Raw genomic sequence first — 11,006 nt, 5'->3', positions numbered from 1 at the left:
ATTTTTGTTTTGAGAAACCTTGAAACACATGCATTCTTACTTTGAGTGGGCTAGCCTCTCCACAGATCTGACCTGTAACTTCGCTAGTTGGTCCACCTGCCTTGTCTGCATACAAAGAAATAATTAGCATATTTAAGTGCACTTTTAAAAATGAAACATGTAGTAATGTGAGAAATATTTAGTGGAAAAGCCCCTCTTAGTAGAATCTAAGACCATAAGGATTAAGTATCTGTTATTATTTCATTATTTAATCACTTTAAAGTGTACAGATTCCAGTACTTCCCAACTTGTGTTTTGCCACAGAGATTTTGACCACCTCTCTGATGCATGCTCCTCTGTCCCCCCTCCTCAGCAGGTGTTACTGCTTTAGAGCTATCCATTGCAAAATCTCTGGCAGCTCTTTACTCCTGTCTCTGGCAATCACACACTCAATCAGAGCTGTCAGACATCTTGGACTCTTGGACCTAACAGGATGTTGAGCAACACCAAATATACTTTGGATAAGATTTGGAAAAGCTTATCATTGTACTTGAGTAATCACATGTGGAAAGCATACTGAAGCTTTTCACTGCTCTATGGAGATTTCACTAAATAGTGTAACATTAGATTTGTAAGTGAGTAATCTGGGGTCGGTTTGCTACTTGGATGTTTTCAAGGTTCCAGAAATTGCTTTAATTCAAGTGCTCTTGTCCATGATAAAAAAGTGGTGTCATTGGTTTTTCATGATAAGGCTGCTCTCAAGTGGGTCCAGGCCAGAAGTGTTTATTTCAACAAAGAACCTCCCAAACAAACCAGACGAAATGCTTTAGATGCTACAGATGTTAAGACAGCAAAATCTGACATATCCTGTTGCAGCTTACGTGCTGGTGGTGTACTGAGTCTGCTCTTTCATTAAATTATACTTAATAGTTGTATATTTTAACAGCCATTTAAAATGATCACCACTTGTGAAAGTCACCAAACAAGCAGTATGCAACATATTTCATGTATCTTGTTCTGAGTCGAAGCCTTACCCTGGGGATTGGTAACTTGTGATTGTTTGCCATTTTTATTTTGGTGGTGAAATAAATATTGAGCTACTCACATAAGGATCCGGACAGAACATTTTGAAGAAAACATACAACAAAGCCAAAGATTACAACAGTTAAGTTCTCACGCCAGTGTGTCTCTCCAGACACTGTTAGATTGGGCCATGCATTATTCAAGTTTGAATTGTTGTGTATTTTTTATGATCATTCACAGGAGCATTTTAGTTCTCAAGGTTAAGCATTGTGTAGTTTGTGTTATGGGCTTTATTTATTTTTTTTAGTTTTTAGAAGACATAAAGTAATATTTGTGTTTATGAGAAATAAGACCACCCATATAGTTTACCTCTGTTGATTATCAACAATAATGCAACATTAACTGCTGTTAAGTTAAAGGGCCCATATTTCACTATTTTTGATCTATGTTATAATGTTTCCTCATCACAAACATACCTGGACTTGTATTTTGTTTCAGTCACACATGTTAAACACACACACCCTGCATATTTAGGATAGCTTCTTCACAACAAACAGAAAAGACTCCACATTGTGATATCATGTGGGCATAAAGGAAGTGCTCCACTGTGTTTTTACATTCCATACACGTTCACGAGAATCATATTGATAATTTCAGCCCTGGAATTGCCAATCTCTACTGAACTAAAGGTATAAGATTAAAAGGTAGTTGTTAACTACCGCTACGTGACATCATAAGGTGGAATTTTGAGCTAACATATAAATAATAAAAGGTTACTCAAACATGCGTGAATGAAACAAAACACAACTCCCTTTGATGAAGTAACAGCATTATAACATAGCTTAAAGCTCACAAGAGTCAACCTTTAAGGATTATGCACTTAAAATATACCAAGCAACTAAAAAAGGAGCAGTGGGGATCCCCTCCTCTTGGCTGGCCAGGCGGGACACAGACGGGGGACACCAGATCCTAATCTGGAGGATATGGACTTTCTGGAGACAAACAGCAAAGATTAGAAGAGGAGACAGAGGATGCACCTGGGACGACATGTGGGAGGGCCATAACACAATTACACACCAGCACCAAATCCTCTCTGGGGTCCCTCTCAGAAATAGTAGCAATAAATAGTAAACAGAGACCAAAGCCTCCTGTCACACTGCTGGCCACTGAGCTACACAACCACCCCAGTATTGTGGAAGAAAATAATGTTAACAAGAATGCTCAGAATAGTTATTTTATTAGAATACATGGACATTCCCTTGGGCTAACAGTGCTAGAACTCTAAATGTGGCTTGTTAGTACAAATAAACTAATCGAAAGACATTATGAATAACATTAAAATGTCTTGACGTACAAAAATGCTCTAATCATATTTGTGTGTACCCAAGGCCATGGTTAGGCAAACCAGTATATTTATAGAAATGCCACTAGCCCTGGTGACAGTAAAATTAGTTTTAAATAGCTGAATGTGTCTATGGCTCATGATTAATTCATAGCTTCTCTTATACGTACACAGAGTCCTATATGAGTCACCAATAAACATTTATTTCTCATTAGTAAATTGACATGAGAGACACATGTCCAATGTCAGTACTTTTGTGAAACAAAACACTACGCCATGGGTGATTTAAACATGTTATTACCCTCAGTGAGATGCCTCATTCACTCTACTATAGGATGTGGTGCTCTGGGGCAAACGTTATTCATGTTGATGGATTGACAGAGTTGTGGCTCAGCCTCTTTGATCCCGTGTGCTGGAGGGGCTGGCAAGAGGGTCCTCCACCTCCTCTGCACACCCCACACTGAGCTGTGACGCTACCGCAACTAATGGTCTCAACGCTAGCATAAGCTCAGCCTGTTGTTTTATTCTTTGTAAAATACTGAACAATTTAGTACTAATTATCTTTATTAAGAAATAAATAAATGAATTACAAATTACATACAAGTTCCTCTTGCACAGTAAAACTATTGATATAAAAGTGAAAAAAATTAAACACTGCTATAATGAAAACTACAATAAACATGGCAGTAAGAGCACTTATTTGTACATTCCTTTCTGATACATATTCTATCATCAATAGATTTGGAGTATTCCATTAGTAATTTAAATACATAGCTAACTGACTCATATTTGAGCAAGTTTTGTTTATAATAATAAATAGTAGTATTGTTTGAACTTTACATGTAAACATATAATACAACATTTGTCAATATTTTGGTCCTGTAGTATATTACAAAATACAAATCACTAATTAAAACAGAAACATGATAGTTTTTTATTATTTTTTTCCAAAAATTCAATAATGATAAAAACTAAGCAACAACACAAACTTACGCTAAAGAATTAAAGAATGGGCTCTGTGTCATTCCAGCTGACAAAAGCATCTTTCCACCTAAAAAAAAAATAAATCAAAATCAGTCAAAATAAAAAATAAGTTGACTTAGATAAGTTGCCTAAAAAGGTGAGCCAACCTGGTGCGGATACAGAGCTCTAGAGGAGGAATGAGCTCTGTGGCATCATCCATGCAGCTCAGGGTTGATCCGCCAACACCTACAAAGAAGATATGTATTGTTGTTCATTATCATGACTCTGTGCCACCTCTGCTAGCCTCTATGCTGTGGTCAAGCTAAAGCAGCTGGTCATGAGGACCAGCTCTGTCCCGGGCAGCTGCTGGACCCTGTGGGGGAGGTAGAGAGCTGAACACATGGACCACAGCTCTCACCCACTGCACCAGACTGAGGAGGAGCTGAATGACACTGTGAGTCAACCTCAGAGAAGGGAGGAGCAGGTCCTTCAACCCCACTGCTGTTTCACTGTACAACTCGTCTATGCATTAACCTTTATATAAACAATGCAACAGAAAGTCTCAAATGCAGTACTATAAAAGATTCCTCAAACATGCATGAATCAGTCAAAAGACAACTCATTATTTAACTTGAAAGACAAATCATTGTTTTCATTCCTTGTAAATATCTTTTCCAGCCTTGGCATCTATATTGCAAGGTCACATTGATTTGTATTAAGAACTGTTATGAGAAGTGACTTGTCCACTGTGGGTCTGATAGTCCCCTCCTTGAATTGTCACCTTATCGTGGTGGAGGGGTTTGAGTGCCTGAATGATCCTGGGAGCTATGTTGTCGGGGGCTTCATGCCCCTGGTAGGGTCACCCAAGGCAAACAGGTCCAGGGGGATGGGTCAGACTAAGAACGGTTCAGAGTTCTGAGTTCAATGCAGAGGCCAGCTACGTCACCCGGAATGGCGTTACCGGGGCCCCACCCTGGAGCCAGGCCTGGGGTGGGAGCTCAATGGCGAGCACCTGGTAGCCGGGCCTTCCCCCACGGGGCCCGGCCGGACAGAGCCCGAAGAAGCAACGTGGGGCCGCCCTTCTGTGGACCCACCACCTGCGGGAGGATCCATATGGGGCCGGTGCAAGGAAATCTGAGTGGAAGTCGAAGGCGAGGACCTCAACGACTGGATCTCTGGACATGGAGACTAGCTCTGGGGACATGGAATGTCACCTCGCTGGGGGGAAAGGAGCTTGAGCTTGTGCGGGAGGTTGACCGCTACCGACCAGATATAGTTGGCCTCACCTCCACACACAGTTTGAACTCTGGAACCCAGCTCCTTGAGAGGGACTGGACTCTCTATTTCTTTGGTGTTGGCCGTGGGCAGCAGCGGCGGGCTGGTGTCGGCCTGCTGATTACCCCACAGCTCAGCCAGCGTGTGTTGCGAGTTCACCCTGGTGAACGAGAGGGTCACGTCCCTGCGCCTTCGGGTCGGGGCCTGGTCTCTCACTGTGGTGTCAGTCTATGGGCCGAACAGCAGTGCAGAGTACCCGGCCTTCTTGGAGTCCCTGGGAAGAGTACTAGACAGAGCGCCAACTGGGGACTCCGTCGTTCTACTGGGGTACTTCAACGCCCATGTGGGCAATGACAGTGATACTTGGAGAGGGGTGATTGGGAGGAACGGCCTCCCTGATTTGAACCCGAGCGGTGTTCTGTTATTGGACTTCTGTGCTAGCCACAGTTTGTTAACATAACAAACACCATGTTCGAGCACAAGGGTGTCCATCAGTGCACGTGGCACCAGGACGCTCTAGGCCGGAGGCTGATGATTGACTTTATAGTCGTGTCATCTGACCTCCAGATGCGTGTCTTGGACACTCGGGTGAAGAGAGGGGCCGAGCTGTCAACTGATCACCACCTGGTTGTGAGTTGGGTTCGCTGGGGAGGAGGAAGCGGAAAGACCTGGCAGACCCAAGTGTGTAGTGAGGGTCTGTTTGGAACGTCTGGCAGAGCCCTCAGTCAGAGGGACTTTTAACTCGCACCTCCGGGAGGACTTCTCCTGGATTCCTGGGGAGGCTGGGGACATGGAGTCTGAGTGGGCTTTGTTCTCGGCCTCTATTGTCGATGCGACCGCTCGTAGCTGTGGTCGTAAGCTCTGTGGTGCCTGTCGCAGCGGTAATCCCCGAACCCGGTGGTGAACACCAGAAGTAAGGGATGCCATCAGGCTGAAGAAGGAATCCTATCGAGACAGCTGATGGGTACCGGCGGGCCAAGCGTGTTGTAGCCTGTGCAGCCGCAGAGGCAAAAACTCAAAGGTGGGAGGAGTTCGGGGAGGCCATGGAGGAGGACTATCTAATGGCCTCAAAGAGATTCTGGCAAACCGTCCAGCGCCTGAGGAGAGGGAAGCAGTTCTTCACCTATACTGTTCACAGGGCAGGGGGAGAGCTGCTGACCTTGACTGGGGACATTGTCCGGTGGTGGAAGGAATACTTTGGGGATCTCCTCAACCCCAAACGTCACGTCTTCCGAGGAGGAAGCCGAGGCTGGGGACTCAGAGGCGGACTCGTCCATCACCCTGGATGAAGTCACTGAGGTGGTTGGCATACTCCTTGGTGGCAAGACTCTGGGGGTGGATAAGATCTGTCCTGAGTATCTTAAGTCTCTGGATGTTGTGGGCTGTTTGGCTGACACGCCTCTTCAACATCTCTTGGCGGTCGGGGACAGTGCCTCTGGACTGGCAAACCAGGGTGGTGGTCCCTCTGTATAAGAAGGGGGACCGGAGGATGTGTTCCAACTACAGGGGAGACATACTCCTCAGCCTCCCCGGTAAGGTCTATGCCAGGGTACTGGAGAGGAGAATCCGGCCGATAGTCGAACCTCATATCCAGGAGGAGCAGTGTGATTTTTGTCCTGGCTGAGGAACACTGGACCAGCTCTACACTCTCCATCGGGTTCTCGAGTGTTCATGGAAGTATGGGGTCTGGGGCCTAAGTCCGAGGCCATGGTTCTCGGCTGGAAAAAGGTGGCTTGCCCTCTCCGGGTGGGTGAGAGTCCTTGCCTCAAGTAAAGGAGTTCAAATATCTCGGGGTCTTGTTCACGAGTGAGGGGAGGATGGAACGTGAGATTTACTGCGTCGGCAGTGATGCGGTCGCTGTATCGGACTGTTGTGGTGAAGAGGGAGCTGAGCCGAAAGGCGAAGGCTCTCTATCAAGTTCTATCTGTAATAGCTTTTTCATATCAGTTGGTGTGAAGGAGACATTATTACAGATACAAATTTATAAAATGAATTGTATTAATATAAAATAAAAGCTGAAAATCCTTGGTTAGACTTCTGTACTTACAAACACTGAGGCGGATCTCTTCCTGCTGGTTTGACAATCCATCATAATAATAGAGATCAAACTCCTGCCCCTTTTGGTGACTGATCAACAGCTCCCTCTGCAGGCCGAACAGCACACTGAAATGACTCTCACTGCAGACCACCCAAATTGGGAAATGGGGAGTCTTCAAGTAGCTTCCTACCTGATGTACACACAGAATGGTGGCATTAAGATGTATAGCTGCCATTATTTAAAAAAACATTAACATTTTATTCCTGCTAGTAATTTAATTATTCCCAATTCAAATGATCCCACTTTTAAATTCTACAATCACAGTAAGAATATTAAGGGCACATCTGTGCTGGTGATGTCACGGCAGCTGTGACCATAATTGCTAGTAAAGAATGTCTCTAAATCTTGCTGTGAGGCAGAATCTTTTCAGCGGGCAGCGGTGTGTCTTACTTTACAGATGTTGTAGTGCTCAAACAGAGACAAAAAACCAATTTCACAGTGGTCTTTGATTCCTTTCAGCAGCGTTATGTTGCCATTTCCAGAGTCCAACTCCATGTCATTGTCAAATACATTAGAAACAGCTTGGCCCCAGAGCAACAGGTTGACGAGTTCCTACAAAAGAGACACAAGTGTTGGCGATATATCACTGCCATTTATTCATAAGCCTAATCAACAACACTTTAGACCAGAGGTGGGCAATAATTTTTTCCATGAGGTCACAAGAGAAACAGAAAATATTGTAGAGGGACAGGCCAAAATGCTTATATTCTGCATAATATTAGTTGTATTCTTTCTTTATAAAAAGGAGTAAATAGCTGTTTTTACAAGATGGTACGAAGGTATATGAAATAAATAAGAAATGAAAATAGTGAGGTTACCTTACAAAAAATGTCATTAAACACCTCTAAAATAAAAGCAATGCAGCTTTAGTCCATGCCTGAGGTAAAATTTTAAAAAAATTGTTTATTTTGTAATTCCACATTAGCTTAAACGGGCTGGTTAGAGTCAACCAAAGGGTCATATGTGGCTCGGGAGCTGTACAAGGCCCAGATTGGTTTTAGACTATAACAGCAGTGTTAAGTACATATAAACAATGACAATACAATATGTGTCTTAAAAGTCAAAAGAGGGGTTCGGGGTCAAACCTGTGTGCAGTAACCATGGGCACCGATGAGTGTGGTGGTTGGTACATCCATGTCCTCTCTCACTCTGCAAATCAAGAACAGTACATGTGCTACTGCCTGTTTTTTATTATAATACATGACATGTATGACACACAAGTGAAAAGTGCTTGACGTACTTGTCAACAGAGCGAGAGAGAACAGCCGATACAACAAAGAGTAAGCATCCCATCACTTCTGACTCAAACTGTAAAAAATATTAGGCTATTTTAGCAAGCAAATTCATCAATAAAATAAAACAAGACAAAAAGTAAATCACATGCCTGCTCAATGTGCTGGTCTACAAAGTGCTCCAAGTCTTTGCGCTTATCCAAAGTGAAAAGTATCATCTGAAACAAATTATGTAGAGCAAAACTATTCAAAAATGTTTTATAATCAATTTGCCATGCCTGCTTATACTAACAGTCATGTAAATACAAATAAGTAAATAAACAAAAGTACGTACTACATACCCGTTCAAATACTCCTTCAGATTTGTACTGTCCTACTGGTATGAAATGCTTTGTTCCTGAATTTCTGAGAAAAACAGAACAAAAATACAATCACTGTAAATATTTTTCTGTTACAGATATAAATATTGACTGAGCTATTAGAAACTTATTTACTGATTTGGGTGGATACATAAGGATCTCAGACATCTTACATTGCAACTGTGGCTTGTTTCCCCTCCCCTGCCTTCCATAGGATTTCAGCAATGGCGAGAACTAAACATTTTCTTCTGGTGGAGTTAGAAGGCCTTAATTTGCTGAAAACAAGTAGCAGTTGAGTGAACAGAGATTACCATTATGTTCTAATGCATGTATTACAAAGGTGCAGTACAACGTGATTTAATGGATTAACAGGTCAATAGGATAAATCAAAATAGAAAGATTAAACAGTTAAAGCCTTCACATACTTCAAGGTGTTACTGGGGTCAGAGGTTCCAAACAACATTTTCTTTAAAACAAATCCTTGCACTGAAGCCAGAACTCCACAGGGACCACCCTTGAGAACATAACAAAGAAGAGAGTTATTGATTAGAAAATTGTAATTATTTTTGCCAGATATTTATTTCTGGGTGACATACCTTCTTTTGCACAATACCATATCTAAGATCATCTGTCTCTGAGAATGTGAAACCCTGATTCCTCCACTCAACATTGAAACAATTGAAGCTGGAGCCAATAAGAACATCTTTTAATTCCTGTAGCAAAAATAAACCAACAAAAACCTATTTCAAAGGAAAACCACCATCTCTCATATTTACCACAAATGATGGAGAAAATTACAAACCATGGCTGTTCGCTGATCCATTGGACAGCTTGTCCAACTTTGTTCAGTGATGTCTCTATTCAAAGACATTTTGGAAAGGCTTTGCATCTCCTCATCATCTATGTCATCTGTAAATCAAAAACACATCACCACCATTTTTTGATTTTTTTTAGGGAGGCCAAATTTTCTGCCTAAAACACTTACCTAATACCAGTTCTGATACATTTAAGTTCAACTTGGCAAGTGACTGAACTCTGGAAAATAGAATGAATAACAAATATTCTATCCAGATAAAATGTAATGCCGTAATCTGTATAAAGTAGTTTTCCAAACCTTTTTTCCATTTGCAGAATCGGCTGCTCACCCTCTGGTGCATAACTCCCTTGAAAGCAGTCATGACAACTGTTTTGAAAAAAAGTACTTTTAATAGTTTTTTGGTCAAAATGAGAAACCAGTAAGCTGTTGCCGCAACCACTTTTCCCCTCATTTGTGGGCAAAGGCTGAGGAATTTCTGTCTTTCGTATTTGCCTTTTTTTGACTGATTCCTATAAAGAAGATAAAACAGTAAGCAATCACCAAATGCACCAAATGCACCAAATACATAAAGCCCAAAAGTAAGAAAAATGCATTTGGTACCTCAGGTATACTGGCTATTGGTCCTGGCATCATGCCACGTCTTATGCGACTTGTTTTGTTTCTTTTTGCACTCTCAGTACCAGCAGACTTAAAGAGTTCAGTGTCGTGGGAAGCCATGAGAGCTTGTCCTCTTTGGTCATGTGCACTCAGACTGCTTTGATTCTGAGGAACTCTCTCTGGTTTATCTGGACCCAATAATGTAGTTTGGGAAGGTTTGGTTATTTCTATGTGTGACCTAGGGAAGAAAGAAGAACTTTGAGTAAATTGTTTCCATTCAACACATTAAAAAACAGTCGTTAGTGACATACCTTAGTACAGAAGTGGCCATGTCATTCTCAGTGTTATTTAGCTCAATTGGTGAAGACACAGAACATGTATTCTCTTCATTTGAGCCTTCTATCATGTGTTTTACAATCATTTCAAGCAGTGTTTTAAAAGGGGAATTCTCAATCTGCATGAAGACAATGTGTCATACACCTGGCATATAGCTATAAATTGGTCTATTATAATCTTTCTTTGATGGCATTTTTCTTTTCCAAAATTTACCTTACTCCTTTTATAAAGGGCCTCTATGTGCAGTATCTGCCTCAGATGTGATCTGTTGTTGATACTGGCCTCAGTCCGGGGATGCTCTTCATCCATGCACGCTATAGTCTTCTTCAGCCCCTGCAGACAGAGCATAGTGTGAATATGGGCACACAATGATGTCCATGTCACAATTTCTAGTATTCTGTTAGGTTTATCGGCATCAAGTAAGCGACATCAAAGTTAACTAAACTAAGCAAACCTAGACATCGTAGCCTGGTCTTTGAATAGCTAAAGCTAGTATCGTTTGCAAATGATTAGTATCCCAAAGTAGTTCATTAAAACCCTTAATACCAGCTGTATTGAACTGTTACCATACCTTACGACTGAGGTATTCCCGCACAAGCGAAGACGACACCTCTGCCACAGAAATGGCCATGTTTACAAAGTGTTCCCCGTCTAACCATGGGGCACACATAAACGTATTTTACGTAATCTTGCAAAAAATATACCATGTGTCTTTACATACGACGTGGCTATTAATGTTATGTGCTGAATAGCTGCTATCTTTATTCAACACATTAGCAAAGCATGTTCACAAGCCCGCAGGAACGTTAGCTCCATTCTCTTTTCCCTTTCTCTTCCGGAAGTGTTTCCATGGCGATGCTAGTTGCTGGACCAGAGGTAGTTTCTAGAGGAGAGATTACCAACAAGTATATACAGTCTCTGATACGCACCGAAGAAAACAAGTTAATTTAATCTTGCCAAATATAAATTCTACAGATCATACTAA

The 11,006-nt window shown here is 42.0% G+C and overlaps 1 protein-coding gene across 1 annotated transcript; it reads right to left on the bottom strand.

Moving 5' to 3' along the window:
* Nucleotides 1-3,226: 3,226 nt before the first annotated feature.
* On the bottom strand, nucleotides 3,227-10,846 carry mindy4 (MINDY lysine 48 deubiquitinase 4). The gene is made up of 18 exons (XM_020924643.2): nucleotides 10,593-10,846; nucleotides 10,235-10,354; nucleotides 9,997-10,139; nucleotides 9,689-9,923; nucleotides 9,386-9,597; nucleotides 9,257-9,306; nucleotides 9,074-9,180; nucleotides 8,868-8,984; nucleotides 8,697-8,785; nucleotides 8,445-8,546; nucleotides 8,254-8,317; nucleotides 8,065-8,130; nucleotides 7,921-7,988; nucleotides 7,766-7,829; nucleotides 7,071-7,232; nucleotides 6,630-6,810; nucleotides 3,475-3,553; nucleotides 3,227-3,395 (listed from the first exon to the last, which is right to left on the bottom strand). The coding sequence occupies exons 1-18, from the start codon at nucleotides 10,689-10,691 to the stop codon at nucleotides 3,347-3,349; spliced, it is 2,007 nt and encodes a 668-aa protein (XP_020780302.2). The 5' UTR covers nucleotides 10,692-10,846; the 3' UTR covers nucleotides 3,227-3,346.
* Between the last annotated feature and the right edge of the window lie 160 nt (nucleotides 10,847-11,006).

This window comes from Boleophthalmus pectinirostris, unplaced genomic scaffold (assembly GCF_026225935.1).
Source record: "Boleophthalmus pectinirostris isolate CB_2022bp ecotype Guang Dong unplaced genomic scaffold, ASM2622593v1 HiC_scaffold_7, whole genome shotgun sequence".
NCBI lineage: Eukaryota > Metazoa > Chordata > Actinopteri > Gobiiformes > Gobiidae > Boleophthalmus > Boleophthalmus pectinirostris.
Note: the sequence above shows the minus strand (reverse complement) of the source record. Positions and strands in the feature narration are given on the sequence as shown.

What these genes read in the sequence shown, in the direction of transcription:
- mindy4 (XM_020924643.2), bottom strand. Translation starts at nt 10,691, where the DNA reads ATGTGTGCCCCATGGTTAGACGGGGAACACTTTGTAAACATGGCCATT. An exon ending in CTGAAGGAGTATTTGAACGG is followed by an intron (nt 8,131 to 8,253) that starts GTATGTAGTACG and finishes AATTTGTTTCAG; the next exon opens with ATGATACTTTTCACTTTGGA. An exon ending in GAGCTCTGTATCCGCACCAG is followed by an intron (nt 3,396 to 3,474) that starts GTTGGCTCACCT and finishes TTTTTTTTTTAG; the next exon opens with GTGGAAAGATGCTTTTGTCA.